At 34.1% G+C, this 24,534-nt stretch overlaps 1 protein-coding gene across 5 annotated transcripts in view; it reads right to left on the bottom strand.

The window, feature by feature from the left end:
* Positions 1-24,534, bottom strand: part of LOC123679300 (death-inducer obliterator 1) — a 50,140-nt gene that overhangs the window by 10,427 nt on the left and 15,179 nt on the right. For 2 of the 5 annotated variants that reach the window (XM_045616812.1, XM_045616811.1), the window contains 10 exons: positions 13,430-13,691; positions 9,436-9,645; positions 9,237-9,374; positions 7,983-8,162; positions 7,262-7,774; positions 6,914-7,058; positions 6,318-6,827; positions 4,081-4,188; positions 3,808-3,963; positions 3,444-3,752 (listed from right to left, as the gene is read on the bottom strand). In XM_045616812.1, the coding sequence (XP_045472768.1) occupies positions 3,444-3,752; positions 3,808-3,963; positions 4,081-4,188; positions 6,318-6,827; positions 6,914-7,058; positions 7,262-7,774; positions 7,983-8,162; positions 9,237-9,374; positions 9,436-9,645; positions 13,430-13,691 (2,531 nt within the window). The remainder of the gene's footprint in view (positions 1-3,443; positions 3,753-3,807; positions 3,964-4,080; positions 4,189-6,317; positions 6,828-6,913; positions 7,059-7,261; positions 7,775-7,982; positions 8,163-9,236; positions 9,375-9,435; positions 9,646-13,429; positions 13,692-24,534) is intronic. The other 3 variants (XM_045616813.1, XM_045616814.1, XM_045616816.1) reach the window with 3 other exon arrangements.

Raw genomic sequence — 24,534 nt, 5'->3', positions numbered from 1 at the left:
TGTCAAAAGTAAAGGATATTGAATTATTTTGCGTTTTCTCTTCAGAAAAACCCAATTTCAATATTAAATATTTATATATAGAGTATTTCATGTTAGAATAATAGAGTTCTGAGGAATGACATTAATAGTAACCAATTTTTGAAAAAGTGTAACATTTTACAAAAAATCTAAATTCAAAAAGTCTTAGAAGTTCATTCTTGTATTCTCCCCAATACAAATTATTATCAAAGACTAACAAGACAAATCACTCTGCCGTTTTTGGGCACGTAGTTTCGTTGACCTTGCGTTCAAGTTTGAACTACTGTAGTAAAAAAATGACAAAGATAACCTAACTCCCGTCTCTTTCTACAAGGTTCAAAACAAATTTAATTAGTCAGATTGAATCATTCATAATTTTTTGTCAAGTTCAAATAATCAAGTTCTATTTGATGAAATTACCAAATAGCAAACATGAAAATATTTTAATACCCATACCTACACCCACTTTGAAGTTTTTTTTTTAAACCAACCTTGTGATAAATTACTTCTTATCAAAGAAAGAATGTTCTTGCAACTTCAAATATGTTTGAGAAACCAAGAGGAATAGATTTTCAAACCCAAACAGAAAATTTTAAAGAAAATCTGAAAACCGAACGGAAATGAGTTTTGCACTTGTTTTACACAAATAAAGAATTCCCACAAAACACTGAGAAAATAAGTTGAGGCATTTGATTAAGGTGAAATAGATTAAGTTGAAGAATATATCAATCAAAAACTTTTATTTTTTCAGTCAAAGGATAAAGAAATTAGAAGAATGAAAGTAAAAAAATTTCAGTTTCTATAATACCAAATACGAAGAAAATCTCAGAAAGGCTTGTGATATCAATTCATCAAATAGAAATATAGTAAAAGATAATCAGTGAACTCAAAGATAGAAATCTAAAGGAAAGAACAAATACCAAGGAATTCAAGCAGCAAATTCTTTCCTTACATATATGTCTAGAATTTAATAGGGTGAATGAGGAATAAATTGCTGAAGTATGAAGTGAAATTCAAAAGTAAAGTATCAAATTGAAAACACATCAAAGAATTCTATGAAGCGGAGAAAGAAAAAGACATGAAAATGACAAAAAATTTAGAAGATGAAATATGCTACTCAAGTATTCAGTTCAACAGAAGTTTTAAGTGAAATAGTAAGCAATTCAATACACATATTATTGTGAAAAATATGTTCTTTTTATTTTGAAGCTGTCTACATACATAAAATAGTCTAATCAAAAGCATGCGCAGTTTCTTTTCTGGAGAAACTATTTGTATTGAACTCTAGTTCTACAACAACAATAATTCAGTTCAAAAAACCTTATAATGGAACTGGTATTGAACAATATTTTGTTCCATCTTATATTTTATTTTTTCATGGCTCTCATAAGGAGTGGTGTCAACTCAATTGATAAAAAAAAGAGAAGAATGATTGAAGGATAAAAAAATATATAAATATTTGTATTTTGTATCAAATGAAAAAAATTAGTTAAATTAGAATACATTTGATCAATTCTCTAAAAAATGCAATACTAATTCAAATTGGTATAGATTTTCAATAAAACTGCTACTGAATTTGATAAGGAACACTGCACAAATAATTAATTCAAAACTCTTAACAATCGCAATCAAATCCTGTTGTAGAGGTTGCAATATATCTAATGAAGACCAATATGGATACCTCATAATTTTCAGAAATGAAGGGCACATACTTGATACTTAATTTTGAATGGGTACTTTCAAATACAAAAGAGCATTTCTGAGATCTGTAAAAAGGTACACCTCGAAAGATAAAAAATGCACTAGACCATGAAAGTGGAATATGTATTTATCAAAAATTTAATTCCTTGAAATACTAGCAGCATTGGTTCCTTAATATATTTGAGATTCAGAAGAACTTTTTCGTCTTACTGAAGAATCACTCCTCTGTTTACTAATGCAGACTATGACTGAAGGAGAGAAAAATATTTGAATGTAGAACATAGTAAATCGACATGTATCTCACAGATAAGTTGCGATTTATTGGTTAAATCAAGCAGGAACGAAATAAATTTTCTAATAATAACATAACCTAAGCGAACGCAAAATCCACGGTTCAAATTGAACTATCGCTGGGATTGGTCGAAAGAATCGATCTTCCTCTCTGATTGGCGCACCCCAAGCTCATTCATAAATACGAGTAGAGCGAATTCAACGTCACCAAAACGTCGGAGACGATTTCCTTTGTAGATGCAGAGAGTGAGTGAAATATCTGTTATAGTCTGTGGTATAATCACCACGTGCATCAATAACTGCTTGACATCTTCTCTGCATGCCTCTCACTAGGTTGATGAGAATAGCCTGCCCAATTTGTTGCCACAGTTGTGGCAAAATATCTTAGAGCTCTTGAAGCGTTTTCGGCTTTGTTCATCAAGGGTTCTTTATAATTGGTCCCAACGTTCTCTAGGTTCTGTAGGTCTCTATAGGCTTTGGAAGTAATGAAAGATGTCAAATACCCTCGTTTTCTCTAGAATTAATCACCTGGTGGAATCAGTGCAGCAGTACATTATCATACACAATTTTCGTCAATATCTTCGTGAAATTGTGTGACTTCTCTTTTGATAACTTCACAAACATAGATGGATATTGTAGCATATATCAGGGTTTTTGGAAGTACTAATAAGTCAGTTCTGTCACCTCAACAAACTCCACCCTAAGCCATAATTGTGCTTCATCAGAAAAGATGGACTTCTTGAATAGAGGCAGTTCCTCCCATTGCCTTACCATAATCTACAACACATGTGTTCGCAAGCGAGTGGAACTCTTCCTAACAAGCGCCTCGATGTTAGATTGACTTCATTGAGACGTCTTCTGACTGGGCTTAGGGAAATATGAATATTTGTGGGATCTTGCAGACGTTTTTTTTACTTGCCATTCTACAAGTTCTGACAGACTGTCTTCTGACTGAAAGAGTTGAAAAACGGTTTTCTAGTGACGTTGTAGCACGTGATGTACCACTTCTAGGTCTTTGATGACCAGTTCTATTGGCAAAGTATCGTGCCAGTAAACATAGTATCATACTTTGGCTAACATTGAGAAAATTGGCCACTTGCACTTGTGTTAACCAGCCTATCTAACGGGCTCTGTTTGCATAGTCTTTGGATAAAACTTGTCATGGCATAATGCACATTCGATTTTAAATAGGGCCGTTTGATCTTATTCAAAATTAAATAAAGACCAAAGAGAAAATCAATTGAAATGTGCTATTCTGATACATATGAAAAAAAATTATCAACTTGATAAAAAGTTACTTCATGATGAACCAGATGACATTTTTCTAATCGTTATAAGTTTATGTGATTGAAAAATTATTTAGATAATACCTATCTTTAGAAAAAATCAATATCCTCAATTTTTGACGAACTGTTTATTTTGAAATATGTTACCTGGACCATTGATAGGAAGTAGAGCCTGAGGTATTGGAGTTTGTGGTGCTAGAGGCAATATGTAGAAATCTTTGATGGCTTTATTGGTACTCTTAACTACTCCCAATCTCTTTCTGCTTGAAAGATAACTGTACAATGCAAGATAGGGCATCTTTTCAACAACATCAACTGCTGTCAGTCGCACCAAAGATATTATTTTACTGTTGGAGCATTTCATTTTTCCAATATATTCCCAAACAGTATCTGGTGAGATTCTTCCTACAATTTCCAGCTTGCTTGGCAACTGTTCACTAAGATCAGAGCAATCACCTATAAAAAAGCTCCAATAAAGAATTCATTTGAAAAAAATTGTGATTTTCATTACCTGAAACTTCTTGTGCTGATATTGTTAGATGAGCAACATCAATCATACTAATCGTACCTCTCCAAATTTCTTCTGGGTGTTTTTTGGATAGGGGTGGAGACATACTTCTTTCAATTTCTGACTCCTTATTTTCTGTAGGTTCAACTGTGAAATGTTCTTTAATGAAAAACAAGTATGTGAAAAACAAAGTAAAAAATTCAATTTAAAGGCTTGTTATGTGCAACGGGAAAGAAGTTGATTTACATAAACTTTTGTTTCTTTACATCAACTTACTAGTTTTAGACTCTGATGACTGTGATCCTTGATCATCACCTTCAATATTATGTGGAGGAGTTGGAATAGTAACTGTTGATGATGGTTCATGATCACTATCACTTTCAGCTGAAAATACATTACCAACTTAAGTCAAAAAATAAGGACATTAAAGAATTATATCTTAAAGTGTGGATAATAGATAAGATAACTTAGGGTCAGTATTTTCACATCTGAATAAATGAATATATTTCTACAGGACAGGTTTTATCTAACAATAAAACCTAAGAGGAATTAAGAATAAGAGTAAGAGGAATAAATTTCTTTCTCTATTTCAGTATCGTAATGAGTTCATTACAGTCCTAAAAACAGTGCTGTAATGAACTCATTACAGCATCGTTTTCAGTTAAATTTTTCGTTTTGTGGTTGTCTATACAGACTTCCAATACTATCAAATTTCAAAAAACATCAATAATTGTCGATATAATATAATTTGGATATAGTGAAATGATTTGCAACATTATTCGCAATTTCTTTTAATTCTGGTGGTGTTAAATCGATTTCGTCAGACATAATTCACGAATTCAATGCGTAATTGTAAATTATTTCAAAATTCGAAACGTACAATTCATATCCAAATTCCGTAATCTGTCCATTTTCGTAACAGCCACACCAACTGCCAAGATACAATACAAAAGTCACTAGGATATATAATCTGATCAAAGGAATAATGTATTGGGTATAAAGTCACTCAAAGATCTTATTAAGCTCTTTATTAAATTTGGCCTAGCTTTCGGTCATTTACATGGCCATCTTCAGGGCACTGGAAACAATTTTTTACATTACGAAATACTATAAAAAACCAAAAAAACTCATTAGTTATCTACATCTGAACTTACAATTAATCTGAACCTAACAATGAAAAATTAGGCAGAACCATAACAATGAGAGTCACCTTTTAATAAAACTACCTGGTCATAAAATTAAAATCTCAAAAATAGGTATAATCCACAATTCAATTATCTTAAAAGAACAATAGATATCTGTATAAACACATGGCGACAAGAACGTAAACACTCAGAAACTATGGAAATTGACACCAACAACAAATTTAAATTACTAAAACTTCAGTCGACCACAACAGAGTTGTGTTAGCTACACCATTACGGTAAGTTATACTAAAATTATCTTCATTTTATTTTTAATATTTATCACTTCATTTTTATCTTATTAAATTATTTTTATTCATTGTTAGGTCAACCACATTACAATAGATGGCGCTAACACTTTCTGACTCTGTGACTAGATTTAACGAAGTATTTAAATATTTAATCTCCAAAGACTCAATAAATAAGCGATTAAACCTATTATCTACCGTTCTTAATATCGTAGCGTCCTCAAAATTCATGCCGTGACCTGTCTCAACTGTGTGAGTTGAGTGTGTGGTTGACCTAATAATGAATAAAAATAATTAAATAAGATAAAAATGAAGTGATAAATATTAAAAATAAAATGAAGATAATTTTATTATAACTTACCGGAATAGTGTAGCTAACAGACCGCTGTTATGGTCGACTGAAGTTTTAGTTGTTTAAATTTATTGTCAGTGTCCGTTTCCATAGTTTCTGAGTGTTTACGTTCTTGTTTCCATGTGTTTTTACAGATATCTATTGTTCTTTTAAGATAATTGAATTGTGGATTATACCTATTTTTGAGATTTTAATTTTATGACCAGGTAGTTTTATTAAAAGGCGACTCTCATTGTTATGGTTCTGCCTAATTTTTCATTGTTAGATTCAGATTAATCGTAAGTTCAGATTTAGATAACTAATGGGTTTTTTTGGTTTTTTATAGTCTTTCGTAATTTAAAAAATTGTTTCCAGTGCCCTGAAGATGGCCATGTAAATGACCAAAAGCTAGGCCAAATTTAATAAAGAGCTTAATAAGATCTTTGAGTGACTTTATACCCAATACATTATTCCTTTGATCTTGTTACAAAGTTGATAATTCTTTTCTTGCAATATATAATCTGAATTTGTCATTGAATTTCGACCAAATTCCACAAATCTTGACTAAAACAGAGAAAATATTGTCTCATACTCGTTGCAGAAGGCAATTTCAACTCTTATGCGTTCGAAAACACGCTCCTTCGTCGCTCGTTTTCGAATTTCGCATTTGTGTTGGAATAGGAGCCCATTCTGCAACTTGTGTTAGAATATTCGCATGTGAAAAATCCGGCTCTTAATAAAATAAATTACCAGGTCCAGGTATAACATCCTCTTGAGGAACATGTTTCCATAACCTATCCTCTAAAGGAGGTACAATCTTATTATCAACCAATTGCTCTAAAATTTCCTTTGATTTCTTGTCCAGTTTATCAGTAGAGGATATGTGAGAAGTTTCTTTTTTGTGTCTTGAACTTTTATGTGAGGATTTCCTATATCTGTCTCTACTTCTAGACCTTTTCCTTTCCTTTTTAGAACTTCTATCTTTACTACTTGATCTTCTCGATCTGCTCCTATCTTTATCTTTATTTCTGTCTCTACTAGAGGATCTTCGGTGTTTCTTGTGCTCTTTAGTACTACTTCTGTCCTTACTTGATTTACTTTCTTTGTGACTATGTTTAGAGGAACCCTTTTTTTGAGATTCTTTACTGCTATCCAGTTTCACATCCTTTCCATCAGAAAGATGATCTTCTGTTAATGTTCTAATTACTTCAGCATTGTCTACTTTGTCTGGTCTATTTTCGTCATCAACAACTTGCTCTCCTGAAAGATGGAAATTGTTATTGATCAATTCAAAGGGTCGAAAAGAAAGATATTTCATTCTGAGTTTTGTCTGTTAATGATTTTACCTTTGTGTGTTTTTAAAACATATGGTCTTGAAAAATTCAACAACTCTAACTCTGATTTCTTGATCATATCCAGAGAGTGCTTGGCCTCTCTTTCTCTCCATAAAGCTAATTCCTGACTGGCCAAATCATCAGGCGATAATCTTACCTATAAAGATTATTTATTACATTGTTCTATTAAGACTTAGACGAAAGAGGAATAAGAAACTTCTAGTTATTTTTAGTTCATTTTCGATAATTATATAAGTAATTGGGAATTTATTGATATTTGTTTTTCATTTCAAAATAATATTTTTACACTATAAATTATAGATCGTAGTATGATTATTAACAGAACTTAGTTTCACTCACCAACTGATATGCATTTACTGATTTTTCGCAAATTCTTTTCCACAGAGTATGGTTCTTGACATCTTTTATGTTAAATATTAAACTTCGATATTTATTTCTGTATTTCTGACCTGTGTCTCCAAAACATTTGTGAAGTTGTAATTCGATCTCATTTGAGATCTCTTTCACCTCTTCTTCTGTCAATTTAACAGTTCCGTCTAACTTAATTCTATTTGTCAACTGTTCAAATAATGTTTTCTGAACATTTTCTCTAATATTTTCTTGTTTTGGAGTAGTCTGTGGAGTTGTTTGTTGTTCTGACTGACGAGCCCTTGGAGTTTTTGTTTGTGGAGTTTTTTCTTTTGGAGTGACAGTTGGTGTAGTTTTGAGTGTGGTTTGAACTAATTTAGGGATTTTATTGGATGTCGGGGTAGACGGTTTTTGAGGTTTGGCAGGAGTAATTTCCTGTTTTTTAGTACCAGGAGTAGTTGTTGTTTTGGCATAAAACTTTTGCGGCTGAATTGGCTCAGATCTCTGGAAATGAATGAATTTGAACCAAAGAAGAAATTATCAGTTTTTAAATAATATAAATTGTAAGTTGCCATAATTTCATTTTATATTATATATTAAATTAATTTCACGGCATTCAAACAATTTTTAATTAATTTCATATGTTAATATACAGACGTTAAACCATTATTTATTTATATTATATATTTTTTTATTATTTCTTAACACTTACAATTGCTGTTGGTTTTACAGCAGGCGATTTATTTTCAGTAGGTGAATCTTCACTTTTGGGAAGATGTTTTATGGCGCCAACTTTGACCCCTCTTTTCCTCACTTCTAAAGACACACCTTTATCATCAGAATTCTTTACCAGTTTCAACTTTGATTGAGTGAGAACTTGTTTCTGACGAGGCTACGAAAATAGATTTAAGATTTAGAGATTTGAAAAAGACTCATCATACATTTGCATTGACAGAAGACGTTTATTAGAGGTTAGGATACATACATCTATATATTATTAACAGTTTTATCAAACTGATAACAATGGCACATGAAATTGATATTTCACTATAATACAGTGAACCCTCGTTAATTCAAACCTCGTTAACTCGGATTATTTTAAATCCCCCTGAAAAAACCTGTCTAAGCCGAAAAAATATCCATGCATAACTGGAAATGATTTTACCATTTTTACCTCTAAGTCGAGGACACACAGAAATTACCTCTATAACTCGAAGTAGTTGATTCCAAACGAATTGAACGTATTTAATGAAGCAATAATTTGAAAAAAAATTTAAATAAAATGCTCCTGTGAATATAATTTCATTAATTTTTCGGGAGATGTCGGATTGAAAAAATGTTGCCTGAAAATTACGTTTTGGTGACTAAATCAGACTCCTCCATCAGATAAATTCTTAAAATATTCAGAATTTGTCAATTGACATTTGTCAACACAGAGAGAAATTGGTCTATTTCATTTTGAGATTTTCTATTGTCAATTCAATTTTCAGTAAATTCATCAAATATGTATGATCTACTTCTAGTAGAGGGAATAAATATTACTATTCTTCATCTCGATACCCAAGTTTTCATTGGGTTTACCTGCATATTTCATAACTTCTGTGAATCAAATTTAATCCAGATAATATAACTCGAACTCTTCCTATGTCGAACTATACGTAACCCGATGAAAAATCTTTGGTCCCGTGGTGTATCGAGTTAACGAGAGTCCACTGTAATTATGAATTAAGCATAGAAACAGTGGCATCTAGATATCAGACAAAGCATAATGTAAATTCCATTGCATTAATGATCAAGATAGCTTAAGCTGCTTAAATGTCAACAACAAACAATCTATCAATGTGTTTACTTTGAAGTGAAGGATAGTGTGATAATGAAAATGAAAAGAATCCTCGAAATGTTTACTGAAATTCATTTAACGTACATCCAAAGATTCAACTGTTAGTTCAAGCGTAAATGCACTCACTTTTGAAGTAACAATCTGACCTCTGGGACGATAGACCTCGAATGTCGGATGTGCTTTCAACCACCGTTCTAAATTAGCAACAGTCGGCGCTTTATTACCAGATAGCATTCTACCACTGGATTTTTCAAACACTACTACCTAAAAATCCGAACCCCATAAGTGCAATTTTTACTCTAGCATGCATATTTATTATTATTACCTTTTCTACTCCTGAAGCGTGAGCTAATATACAAGATTGACTGCAATAAATCGAATTTTCTCTGGCTGGTTTTTGGCATACTATACAACTGACTATGCTGATAATAGGATCTTTCTTTTCTATCTTCTTGACACTTTCGACACTGTCGATTGAAGCTCTTGATTTCCTTAGCCTTCGAGCAGCAGCTTGTGGTCTGTTCATAGCAGGATTCTGATAAATATTTCATAATTAAAGATTCATATATAAATGCATATTTCAATATGTAGTTGTATTTATGTGAGTTCAGTTAAAAATGGAAATAATTATGAAGGTCCTTTTGAATTTAAATTACGATGATTACATGTTACTTATATTTTAATAATAATAATAATATTATTATACATATAATATCACTTTATTGCATACGATCAACTGGGGACACAGCAAACGTCAGGATTTACAGTACAATAGCAGAGGTACACTTCAAAACCATATTAAAGGAAAAATTATTAACAGGATACATACACACATACATAGCTGTAAAATATACATGTAATGAAGTTGAATAAGAAAAAAATAATATGTTAAAAGCGATGTTTTATTGTCACCAACTGTTGAAACGATAGTAGCATTTTTGTTTCAGATATGTAATAACGGCGACTCTAAATTTCTTTGTATCTTTGATACTTTTCAATTCTTGGGGTAGGGAATTATACGCTTTGATTGCCTGGTAGTATGGACCCCTCTCATAGTAAGCAGATTTGTGGTATGGTATTGTCAATTCATTGCAATATCTATCTATCTTTCTAAATCAAAACAAAATTTCATGTACTGATATATAGATTTTTAAAAATAAGAAAAACCTAATAATCGAAAATAAAAATCAGTTAAAAGATTTGCAAGGAATAATCCAGAGGAATATTTTATTAATATTAAAAATTGGAAAAATACAGTGATATGAAATTAAGCATAAAACTTAAAATTGTTATTATCTGCAAAAAAACACTCCGTCAGATTTGTTGTCACTGAAAGATTAAGTATTTGAGCGCTCGTTCCTAAAACAGAGTTCTACAGGGTGTCCCGTAAAGACCACGTCAAACCGAGGGATAATGTAGATCAAAGGATAACCCACCTGATATGACAAAATTCCTATAATAAAAGTCTTACCGTTTTCGAGATATTTCTTTTTTTTCAAAATAATGAATTTTGGCCCCTTTCAATAGTTTTGCCCTTACGGTTGGTACAATTTTACATCTTTCTGGTTAATTTTTTCAGTAAAATATTACTGAAGAATGATTTTAACGTGTACATCAAAAACATCCCCCGAAAATTTTGAAGAGAAGCTATGAGAAATATTTTTATTGGAAATTTTGGTAGTGGATTATTTTGTTCATGAAGTTTAGCCCATCGTAGTGGGAAAAAAAATGTACCGAGCTACTGCTGCACATTACACCAATAAATTGTCTATTTTATAGTGATTTCAAAGAGGTATCTCACAAGTCATTTGTCATTCAAAAAAAAAAAGATATGGCTGTTTTTATCCAAATGGGTACGTTTCTGACAAAATCAAGTTTGTCAATTCTGTTAAGAAATCTTTCGATGTTGCATTACTTAGTGAACAATGGCAATTGTTTACGTGGGAAAATATTACTCGCATAATTATTCACCTCAACGAAATTCAATTTTGCCGGCAAATTTTGGAAAACATCATGCAGATCCAGATTTTTTTAATAAGATCATTTGGAGCGACGAGTACATGAATCTCCACAATTTGCATAGCTGGAATATCATAAATCAACACGAGGTGAGAGAAGATAGATCACAGTATCGATTCAAGATCAATTTATGGGCTGGAATATTTAATGCTGCAATTTTGGGCCCGATCGAACTGCCGCCATCACTGAACGCAAACAATTATTTGGAATTTTTAACCAACCAGCTGCCCATTTTATTTGAAGATGTGCCACTGGAGCTGCGACGTACTCTGTGGTTTCAACATGATGGATGCCCAGCACATTACGGACTCGAAGATACCGCTCATTTGAATAGAACTTATCCCCACCGGTGGATTGGAAGAGAAGGTGAGATTTTGTGGCCTCCTCGTTCACCGGACCTAAATCCTATGGACTTTTATTATTGGGGCTGCCTAAAAAACAAAGTATACGCAACACCCATACGTGATGAAGTCGAATTGAGAGAACGCATCCGCAATTCGGCTTCATCACGTATGGGTGTTGCGTATACTTTGTCTTTTAGGCAGCCCCAATATTAACAGTCCAGAGGATTAAGGTCTCCATGTACCCATCCTTGGTACAGGAAGACTCGTCGCTCCAAATGATCTTATCAAAAAAATCTGGATCTGCATGATATTTTCCAAAATTTGCCGGCAAAATTTAATTTCGTTGAAATGAATAATTATGCGAGTAATATTTTCGCACGTAAACAATTGCCATTGTTCACTAAGTAATGCAACATCGAAGATTTCTTTACAGAATTGACAAACTTGATTTTGTCAGAAACGTACCCATTTGGATAAAAACAGCCATATCTTTTTTTTTTTCGAATAACAAATTACTTGTGTGATACCTCTTTGAAATCACTATAAAATAGACAATTTATTGGTGTAATGTGCAGCAGTAGCTCGGTATATTTTTTTTCCACTACAATGGGCTAAACTTCATGAACAAAGTAATCCACTACCAAAATTTCCAATAAAAATATTTCTCATAGCCCCCCTTTAAAATTTTCGGGGGATGTTTTTAATGTAAACGTTGAAATCATTCTTCAGCAATATTTTACTGAAAAAATTAACCAGAAAGATGTAAAATTGTACCAACCGTAAGGGCAAAACTATTGAAAGGGGCAAAAATTCATTATTTTCAACAAAAAAAAATATCTCGAAAACGGTAAGACTTTTATTATAGGAATTTTGTCATAGCAGGTGGGTTATCCTTTGATCTACATTCTCCCTTGCTTTGACGTGGTCTTCACGGGACACCCTGTATACCATTTCGTCAAGTTGCCTTCATTTTTCGAATCTCGACTATTCTCAAACGATTCAACTCACTTCTGAATCTGTCAAATTGAATTTTATCTCTTCTAAACACGTAAATTTCCAATGGAAAACCTAGAAACCTTCAGGATATTCTCTGATCCTAAATTTCAAATAGAACTTTGATATGTATATGTGAAATAATCACTCAAATACTCATGCCAATTTTCAGCAAGACAGTATCATTAGAACCTGTCATCTAGATAAACTAACCAACAACAAAGATATCAAAATCAATCACAGATATTTAACATATTACAATAGTTTCAGAGGTCTCTAATAAGCGCATTGATGACGAGCGCTCAAAAGCTCCTGACGCCAAGTCAGTGCTTTTCTCATGTTTTTCACCATCAACACAAAATTTCGCACAAATCTCGAAATTATTATTTTATATCTACACCCAAGAAATCTAAACTCAGTTGAATTAGTAGTTTTGAAATTATAAGGAAACTCAGTAGTTTTCTGTACAGGCTTTGTAACTGTGTCCCATTGCCACTTAGGCACAGCACTGGTACTTTTTACAGAGGAGGCCCCCCTTGACAAGAAAATTCTTTTCAGTCCAAGCTCCTGACTTTTGGCTTAGGACTAAGCAGTCCTACCTACTGGATTAACTGCCCGTATGTGCAGGTTCAAGGAATACCAAGATGCAAGAAAGACGGAATTTTCATGGAATGTCTAGTTCATGACTAATATCAAAAGAATTAGAATTATTAGAATTATAAATGACATACTGCTGAAAGTACCTCATATTTCTGTTCTCTTAGCATGACACATTGAACATCAAAAATACGATAAATTAGAAATCTATTATTTGATGGTAAAATAACAGTTTGAAAGATCATTCCAAATTAAAGGAAAAAAGACAGGATTACAAAATTTAATTAATACATTCGCAATTTTTCAACACCAAAAATTGGAAAAAGAACATTGGTTTTTTAGAATGCCGAATATGAAGAATATTACCTTGCAGAACATGCATATCCATTCTTGGCCTTTTTCCTCCATTTGTTGTCCCATGGCTTTAGTGATATTAACACATTTGCCATGATACCATTCTTCACATGTGTCACAGCAGATCATGAATCGATTATTATGAGGTTGGTTACATATGCACCAAAGTTTGTTTGGATCATCTTCTGACTCTTCTTCCTCTTGGTTATCTTCAGCTTCTGAACTATCCAACTCATTTCCAGATACATGTTCGTTGTCCAAAGGCTTTATAGGTCTATAAAATGGAAAGGATATTGTTGACATGAACTTCCATTTGATAATATTCTATTGGTGTAATCAATTCATATATTAGAAATATTCGACTGAGATATTTTCATTATCTTTCAATCAGTCCATTAGTAAAAACTATTAACAACCAAAACAGAAAAACAATTGGAAGTTTTACTTTGATTATTGCAATTTATAGTTTTTACAAGTATTAGTAGTGAACCTTCTTTGACACCTTGTGGAAAGAAAAAGAATTTTCATATATACAGGGTTATATTTTGACCTATTTGGATATAGAAAAACTAAAAAACCAAACATAGAGATTATAGGGCTTCATCTATATTTTTAAAGTTCTTGCGAAATCAAATAATTATACATATTAGATGAATTAAATAAAAGAATTATAAACAAATTGCAAATTTTCAACTCAAGTAAAAGACTCTCCCTGAAACAAAAAGACTTTCAAACTACCAATTCAGTAAGTATCAGGAATATTATTTTGTTACCGCACTACTCCTAATAGTTTATAAGTTATGAATTTCTGAATATTTATCTGTCATGTTGAATATATCTCCAACATTTTCTCTCAAGACCGGTACTCACTCATTTCAACAACTCTAAATATTTTATATGATAAAAAGGATTAATCCACATCATAAAATTTGCAGCATTTTTCATTTATTGATTTAAATTCCTATCTGGAAATTATATTATGTTCCAAACCTAGAATATCAAGTTCCCTAACCTTACCTCCACATGTTTCACTCTACGTTCAGGGACTTTAAATGAGTGAAGGTAACAAAATTTTATCTAAATATTCTTCCAAGAATATGTGATACCAAGTCTTTGTATTTGAAAGATTGTATGCAATCATTCCTATTGAATCGAATCTGGGCCAATAAATCAAATTCTATTTGAATGATTCATTTCCTTGATTGAAAAATTTATATTTCAATTTAGTTGTTCTAAAATCACAGTTTTTCATATACAAAAAAAAACAAGAAAATATTGACTCAAACAGAAAGAATTTAATTATTTCACTATTGGTTTGATAATAGTTTATGTTGTACTTGCAAAAAGTTTAATTATTATCTCCAACTTCAATGAATATATATTAGCGAGTGGTCAATGTATGAGTACACATTATGTCATGTCTCTGCCTTGAGTTTTGAATGAATGCGTACTCTAGAACTATTTTTCCAACCCAAAAAGTGACTATACTATTGTATACAATGAAAATTTCGATTTTTATCGTAAAATTTTTTAGATTTACTTCGAAAATCTCTGTGGAAACGTTTATGTTTACACTCATTGGCTGCATCTATCCCTTCTTAATTACTTTCTAATGATTCGCATAGACCAGTGTGGTCCATAGGGGTATTATTGAAATGCATTTTTACGTACCTAGTTTTAGTTCGTTGTGTGACTGATGTTTTTAATGATTTCGACTATGAGGTTTGGCAAAATTCTATGGCTTATGTAAAAAAAGATGAATATTTCGCAATCAAATCTATTCCTTTATTTACTTTCGAAGTCAGAATTGATATGACGAGTTCTGAAGAAAATGATTTCCCATGCTAAAAATCTTCATACCACTGAAGAAAAATTTTTTGGTGAAATACGAAAAAGACTAGGTGAGATTAACCAACAAGTTTTTGATTACATTTTCTGATTTTAACAGTGTTATTACTAGTTTGAGTAATCATGCAGAAAAGGCCTATGACCTTGAGGCTCTCTAATTTGCAACGTCAAAATACGTAGCCAGATCGAAAAATCAATAAAGTATTTTATAGAAAATAGAAATATTTCACCATTTCCTGCCATCAATCGGGACAGTTTTAATAATAGGTAACCTATATCTTTGAATATTTATTCTGATTCTGAATACAAAAAATTTTAGAGTTATCGAGGAAAAACTTGAACTAAGGAAATACCACCATTTCTGAGTGGAGTAGTCTATGACTTCTGAAAACATAGAAACTAAAATCGAAATTTGAATAACTAAATTTGACATTTCATGAAATGTCATTAATTATTCGTAATTGAAAATTTAATTGATTTATGGATTCTCAATCATCTTAACGAACAATTTACCACAATTCATTGAATTTCGACCTTTTAGTTTCTTTCTATGTGTTCTGGAAGTCATAGTCGCTCCATATTCAATGAGAAATTGCAGATTTCCTTAGTTCAAGTTTTTCCTCGATAACTCTTTAAGTATAGGATTTAGTTGAGAACCTTCCCTTTTTATACCCACATAAAATTGACTGAATGAATAAAAAATATATGTGTTTTCCAAAAAACCTTTTCATAAGTTTTTTTATAAGAATCTTATTAACTCATGAACCGTTATCCAATGATGATACAAATATGCAGGAAACCAGGAATGATTGACACTTGGCAGCGTGTCAAAAAACGCGATTCCCAGCAAAAATAATCATATGTGACTCCAATTGAAAACCGATTTTCCCCCTTTTCACAATCCCATGGAGAAAATTATCCAGATATGGAAAACCACACCGGTCAGCCAGTGTCAAACGTACAAAGTGAACCTACTCCACTGAAACCACCACCAATTTTTATTTATGGAGTTAGAGACTACAAAGCCATGGCTCATGTTCAAGTATGCAATCATATGATTGCATACTTGAACGATATTACAGAACCATCAAAATTAGCCCACAGACATTTGAAGATTACAGAAACTTGGTCAGACACCTAAAACAAGATGACATGATTCATAACACCTAACAGACGAAAGGGGATAGAGCATACAGAGTAGTTATTAGAAATCTTCATCATTATGTGCCTCTTATGCACCTGTCACTTTGAAATAATTGCATATTTTAATTTCTATGATCATAGAATACTGATTTCAAACGTACTCTAGAAACAGATTGAATGAAATTGACATAAATTCATAAAATCTCGAAAAACTCTTGAATTATTTAATTTGAGAGCATATTCATGTTTGGACACTACCCTTATTTTTCACCGTAGAATCCAACGAAATCACAAAAAAATAGGGTTCTAATTTGAAAATCGAAAGTTATGATCAAATTTTGTTCACAATTTTTGGCACAATATTTGAAACACCCTGTGATGATATTTTTCAAATTCAAGATATGCACGATATTCCAACATTCTAGTTTGAGAAAGTGAATTGAGTATACGCATAGGATATTCACAGTAAAAATAATTCACGTAATAGTGACTATGGAAATTCTCTCTTTTTTTCGGTTTTTCCTTAATATTTTGAAAACTATGAGGACTAACGCAATAATTTCAGGAAAGTTTTATTGAAAATGAAAATCTTGCTAATATCTAAGACATAAAAAGAAAAAAAAAAGTTTTTTTTTGAAAAATTTTTTTCAATTCTTGTATAATCGGAAGTGCTGGTACTTCGAGAATATTTTAGCTGAATAGAGCATCATGAACAATGTCATATTCCGAATTTCCATATTTCAAATCGACCCCGTTCTCCAGAAACTTCTAATAGGCCGTCGAACACCATGTATATATATTATATATGAAAGGTAGTAGAAAATTACGTTATTTTTTTATCTACAACTGCTTTATTTTGAAGGTATTTGAGCACTGAATTGGCTACATTTACGTTAAGTAATGACACTCATTACACAACTCAAAATCATCACGCATTTTTTCGAGAAGATTTCAGACAATAAATGAATTTGTAACTAACCAATAACCGGCACTGCTTCTTCTATATAGGATGGAAGTCTTTCTGAATCACTAATTTCGACCAAGCATATCAAATACCAGCCGAAAATTTCAGCAGACTCAACAGTTGTGGAACAGTTGCATTGGCAACTATTCCACAACTGCGTTCAGCGGACACAACTGTTGTAAAACAGAAGAATTTTCGCTGAACGAATCTGATCAGTGAGCGACTTAAATTAAGGTATTCGCAGACAGACGCGGGACTGCGGGAGCGAGAAAGAAACTTTTGCGGGATGGAAACCAACGACGGAATAGAAGGAGTGCATACCGGTACGAAGAGAACGCATGCGATTTGCAGGATGTCTGCGAATGAAATTCGGTTCGCAGCGTGCAGTGTTTCCCCGCAGTTCGCACAGTAGTTTGGTAATGTTGTAGTGTTGTTACGAATATGGTGCAAATCATCATTGAAAAATTGATAGCTACCGTTCAACAGTATCCTTTTTTATACGATCTTTCCATCCTGACTACGGAAATATGAGAAAAAAGAACTAATAAATATTTTTTTAATCGCATACCTTTCAATTTCTTCCTTTTCTGCAATCCCTAAAAACAGCAGAGTTTCGTCTTCCGAAGAATTGTCACTTTCACACATAATTTTAGATTCCTACTAATAATCGTGTCTTATTATTATCGCGTAAGTGTGCATGCTAGGCGATCAGCCCGCTACCGCATCTAACGCATCGCTCTCGTTGTCCCGTGTCGGTCTGCGCATACCTTAACGCTCACTAAACCCAACACGTTGTGAGAAAGGTCAAAGCAGAGGTTTTAGAGGTTAGGTATTTTCTAACCGTTCAGAACACGTCTGAACACTTTAGGCGATCAGATTTACAACTGCTCTTTCCGCTTAACGCCATAGAAATATAACTAGAATGCCAACTATCTCATCGTCTTGTCCAAAAAGTGATGCAAATTGAATTTTAAAATCAAAATGCATATGCTCAACTCCACGGTGAATAGAAAACATGGTTGTCGGATATGGAAAGCTTTTATCCGAGAGGTTGAGATTTTCATATAAATAATCTTTATAATACTGTAAATAACCCCAAATCCTGCAACAGCGTGAACGATCTAAGTTGAATGTCCTATTTGGAGCAGGGTTGGAATAAATTCATTTTCTCTATTTCAGTATCGTAATGAGTTCATTACAGTTCAAAAAACAGTGCTGTAATGAACTAATTACAGCATCGTTTTCAGTTATGTTTTTCGTTTTGTGGTTGTCTACTATACTGACTTCCAATCCTATCAAAATACAACACACGTCAAATTGTCAATATAATATAATTTGGATTTAGTGAAATGATTTGCGACATTATATTCGCAATTTCTCTTTATTCTGTTGGTGTTAAATCGATTTCGTCAGACACAATTGACGAGTTTCATGCGTAATTATAACTTACTAGCTTTTGCCCGCGACTTCGTCCGCGTGGCGTGTTATAAAAGAGAGATCTTTGTGGGTGTTGGAGAAAAGTTTAAAAAATGCTTAATTTTATTATTTTTAAATTAGGTTATAGTATAAGTAGCTCAGCTGAATAATGTATTGTTATTAATTTTTAGATTATTAGTTTAGGATAATTTGGTTTCTTATAAATTTAGGATAAAACGATCAGGGGAGGCTATTATAACCCTAAAGTACCTATAGGCTTTCGTCTGGAGTTCAGAGGTGTGAATGTGAATGTCAGTCGGTATGAAAGTAAAAGTTTGACCACATGAAAACTAAAAACCGGCCAAGTGCGAGTCGGACTCGCGCACGAAGGGTTCCGTACAAAATTTTTTATTTTATTCTTATTTTCAGTATTTGTTGTTATAGCAACAATAGATATACATATTCTGTGAAAATTTCAACTGTCTTACTGTCACGGTTCATAAGATACAGCCTTATCTGTAAAAACGTGCAAGAAATCACGATTTTTGTATGGGAGCCCCCCTAAATATTTATTATATTTTTATTTTGAGTATTTGTTGTTGTAGCGGCAACAGAAAAACATCACCTGTGAAAATTTCAACTGCCTACCTATCAGCGTTCATGAGATACAGCCTGGTGACAGACGGACAGACAGACAGCGAAGTCTCAGTAATAGGGTCCCGTTTTCACCTTTTGGGTACGGAACCCTAAAAAGAGTAGCATGGAAGAGTGGTTCGGTTGGTGGGTGGCTGGTGCAACCGGGATAAGAGCTAGACAGAAATGTATTTAGGAAACATATTTATAAAATTTCCTTATAAACAACGTTTCTGGTCGTTCTGGAGGGTGGTGCGAGAATGACCAGACTGGATGGCGAACTTACGCGGGAGCACGCCACATATAACTGACCATGGGAGAAGCAGGGCTGTCGCAAATCAACTCCTGCTAGCGCGAGTGTTTGACCCTGCGACTTATTAATGGTCATGGCGAAACATACCTTCAATGGAAATTGTAGTCTCCGAAATTCGAAAGGAAGATCATTTGGGATTAACGGTATTCGCGGTATAAATACCGTTTCTCCCTTTGCAGACCCAGTTAAAATAATACCTTCGACAATATTACGATGCAAGACCCTGACTTGAAGTCTCGTGCCGTTGCATAATTTAGGTGGTTTCAAATTCCTGAGCAACATTACTGGTGCACCGACTCGTAATCTAAGACTGTGGTATGGAAGACCAGCTGGATTAATAGTGTTCAAAAACTCAACCGGATAGTGAACAGCGTCTTCTGTATGTATTACTGTATCTACTGATTTATATATCATTTCTTCACCTTCAAATGAATTTAGCAAAACGTCATTTATTAGTGCGGCGTGTTCATTTGTGGGTGATAAAATAGCTCTTTCATGCAGCCATTCTATAGGTTTATGTTGAATTCGAGCTATATTTGGATATACTTTATCTATTAATTCCGGGACTGTTGTAACTACAGTGCATAAATTTTCTGGTAAATTTATCAAACCGTCTTTTTCTGGGTATATGCCATTTCCTATTTTAAGTAGTATATTTGAAAAGTTACCTGCATTGATATCCCCTTTTAAGAGCACTCGCATATTTTTAGTTAAGTTAAGAATTTCAATAGATGGCCATAAAACTGATCTTTTTAAACATGCTTTGATCTCGTCTGCCCGAGTTCCCCTTGGTACAACCGGTAATGTTTGTCTGAAATCTCCGGCTAACAAAAGTGTCAAGCCACCCATCAGAGAGTTATTATCTCTCAAGTCTTGTAAAGTCCTATTCAACGCCTCAAAACATTTTTTATGAGCCATAGTGCTCTCATCCCAGATTATGATTTCAGCTTTACGTAAAACTTTGGCAAGATTGCTTTGCTTTGGAATATTGCAAATTGGGGTTTCCGAAATAGATAAATTAAGCGGTAACTTTAAAGCCGAGTGAGCAGTGCGACCTCCTTCCAATAAAGTTGCAGCAATCCCCGATGAAGCGACAGCTATGGCAATTCCACGATTGCTTCTAATCTTTGCAAGTATCAAATTAATGAGATAAGTTTTACCAGTTCCTCCAGGGGCGTCCAAAAAGAAAATTTTTCCGTCGTTTGTATTGATGTTTGCTATAATTTTATTGTATATCAATTTTTGTTCATCTGTTAAGCAATCCTCATTTGTATTAACAAATCTTTGCAATGTAGGGACATCATAGTTTAGTTCATTAATATATACTCCTAATTCATTATTAAATCCTTCCGATCTAGTCGGCTTTGGTAATCCGTACCCTTCTATTGCGCATCCACCTAGAGCTAAGCATGCTGTTTCTATCTCCAAAAGGCACCTATTGAAGATTTCATCCATGAGAGTGTTTACATCGCAAGCTGCTTGCCTCTCAATCTGTCTTTTGAAATCTTCAGAAAGATTTTCTCTGAATTCATTCCATAGACTGACAGGATCTGCAACTTGACAAAACACTAACAAAATAGTAAAGAGTTCTCTCATCATGAACGGAGACTGACAAAGGGCTGCCTCTTGAAGTGTTGTACGCCAATGTTGGTCATCTTCAAGTAATCCAAGGGCCTTGCAAGCAGATTTAAATGTTGGTTGTACAACACCGTTTATAGTCCTTAGTGATTCAAACGATGTTGGACCTCGAACTTCGTGTAAGAGCAATCGGAGGTGGTAGCACTCTGTATTATTCGGGTGTACGGTGTAAACCCTACCCAACGCGTGCTCTTTTTTAACACCTGGCCAACCATCTACATTTGCTCCTCGTTTTCTTCTTTCAAATTTATTATTGTTCCAAACATAATATGCCGGTACTTCACAGTATAATAAAGTTTTTGCAAAATCGTCGAATCTACATAGTTCAAAGAATGAGGTCAGTGTTGTTTTTGGTGGACTGGATACCCTATCAGCCAAATTAGATGGATTAAAATAAACTCTTTGACCGTTTTCTAAATGCACCGCCAGATGTATAACTGTAGGATATCGCTCATGAATAGGAAACCCAAGTATTCGCCAGACCGCTTCAGCACTACTTATATACCTTCCACTTTCATACATTTTCACCTCATCTTTCGAATCCTCCAGTGTAACAGTCGCTTGATCCGACCCCTTATTTACATATTTACAAATATATTTTATGGATTTTACGGAGTTACAGTACTCAACATTAATATGAGCATTAAATGTTCTCAAAAGAACCGCATTATATGGAACAACCCAGCGGTTGTCGAGCTCTACCCCGTTGATATGTACAGTAAAGCCACCATCCCTTGGAGATCGTCGCCTATATTGGGGATAGCCGTCATCACCGGTCTGTGTTTCTGAAAGTAAAGGTCTTGGAAACCGTTTAGAGCACACGCTATCTTTCATACACGGAGACTTGTTATTAAAGTTGCCACAGGGGCCATGTATCATGTTCGATCTGATTATTTGATAAAGTTTCGGATCAGCATCTGGATCCGGAATCTCTGCGCAAATAATATTGTCAATCATGTCAGCAGAAATGTGCTCAATTAGCCATAAAAGAATGTGTATGTGTGGGAGACCACGTTTTTGATATTCCACGGAATACATGTAACATCGAACTTCACCAAAGATTTTGCCCTTATTTATCAAATCCATCATTTTTTTTTACTTTGAGGCGAAATATTCTTGCTATTAAATCATGGCGGTCGTAGGATTTTTGATTTGGGTGCAGTAGCTTTGTAATTTCTTCCCATTTAGGGTTGCAAGTAAAGGTGATAAATAAATCCGGGCGGCCATAGTGTCGGACGTATGTCATGGCGTCCTGGGTCCGCTCATGCATATATCTTGGCCCACCGGTGAATGAGGATGGCAGTACAACAATTTGACCTAACTGATTAGCTTCTACATCTTGTTGACCAATCGCATCTTTTAGGTGTATGTAGCTCTCAGCTCGGAGTTTTGCCTGATTGTACCTAATGAAATTAAGTCTCTCAGTCTCTATTTTGGCGTACTGGTCCACTATGTATTGGCTAAATAGAGCACCGAAGTAAAGCAGGTAGTTTTCTTCCCCCTCCCGTATCATTATGTGATATGAATAGAAACTGGCAGCTGAAACTGTCTTTTTCAGAGGTAGTTTAGTGTTGGGGTCCCGCTGTGATATACCAATCGAATAACCGTCTTCTCCGTGGCTGAACATTAACGGGTACTGTAAAGCATCGTATGACCGATGGAATTCACTTATGCGTTGTAGTTGACTACTGCGACTTTCTAATATAATATCCCGTTGCTCAAACTGTTGATCCAATAGCACTAATGCTACTTCATTGACAGCAGGGCTATTATAGCGTCCTCTGTGAGCACCTTGTGGATTTTTTTCCGCATGTATAACTACCTTGAACGTATCGCATGAAGCAGGCACCTTGTCAATAACACACTTTAGGTCTCTAATATAGGGATTGACTTCGTGTAACAATTTTTGAAGCTGCTTGACAATGTTTGGCTTCAAATGCGGATAGTTGGCTAGTCTTAAATTTGCTTCCCTTTCATCTTCTCCGACAAAATAAATCTGTAAAAACTGTGCTGCTTTTCCAGGTTCTGGTAATAAACTACCTGCTAAATGATACACCTGCCCTTGTACTTTAAATGTCGGCGTAAATCCATCACCTCCAACCTGTTTTCCACCAAAAGACGACATCTGAAAACAATTATTGTATTTACGGACATTAGCCATAAAATGCTTATGATCAGGATGGAGATCCATCAGTAAACTGTGAAGTGGTTCAGGAGGTTTACTGAGTGAATTGAGTTGAACTTTTCCGCTGCCGCAACAAAGTCCAGGGGTCTCGTCTTTCCACTTAAGCGCGTTACACCATTGACATTTCTGACTCATATTACCTATTGCTACTAATTTGTCACATTCGTAATCTATTTCGGGCTGATAAGACATTGCCGATTGACACTTAGTATTCCATGGGCGTGTTGTTACATTTGTATTATATCGAGTTTGAGCTGCTCGGTGTACTTCAGGGTGCTTCTCCTGATAAGCGGCAACAGATTTTCTGTGTACTTCAGGATGCTTCTCCTGATAAGTACCGGAAGACTTTCTGTGTACTTCAGGATGGTTCTCCTGATAAGTAGCAACATATTTTTTATGTACTTCAGGGTGCTTCTTCTGGTACGCGGCAACTGATTCTCTGTGTACTTCAGGGTGTTTCTCCTGATAAGTAGCAACAGATTCTCTGTGCACTTCAGGGTGCTTCTCCTGATAAACAACAACAGATTTTCGATGTACTTCAGGATTTTTACGCTGGTAATTAGCAGTAGCGTTTCTGTGTGGCACAGGATTATTTTGGACATATTTTTTCTGATTGCGATGAATTTGCATCTTTCTTGTTTTGTCTGTAAATCTAGCCCTACGTTTCTTAGTCTTCCTGACAGATGATGTACTCATTTCTAAAGACAGGTCAGCAGAAACTGCAGATTCTGATTCGGAAGAACAAATAGGAGGCACAACATCAAGTGCTTCACTATTTTTATTCTTTTTCGCCTTCGGTTCGTTTAGCCCTGGTTGATTGGACCTTAGTTCCACAACGTTCAATACCACCATGGGGTTAAATTCTTCATAAGGTAGGTAAACATCAAAATGCCCGTCGGATAGATTATTTTTGAAGCGAAGGCGTTTTATTGGGCGACCTTGAGTACCAACTTCAACATACAATTCACCGTTGCGAT

The sequence above is a fragment of the Harmonia axyridis genome, chromosome 4 (genome assembly GCF_914767665.1).
Source record: "Harmonia axyridis chromosome 4, icHarAxyr1.1, whole genome shotgun sequence".
Taxonomy (NCBI): Eukaryota; Metazoa; Arthropoda; class Insecta; order Coleoptera; family Coccinellidae; genus Harmonia; species Harmonia axyridis.
The sequence above is the reverse complement of the archived record's forward strand: the minus strand, read 5'-3'. Positions and strand labels throughout refer to the sequence as shown.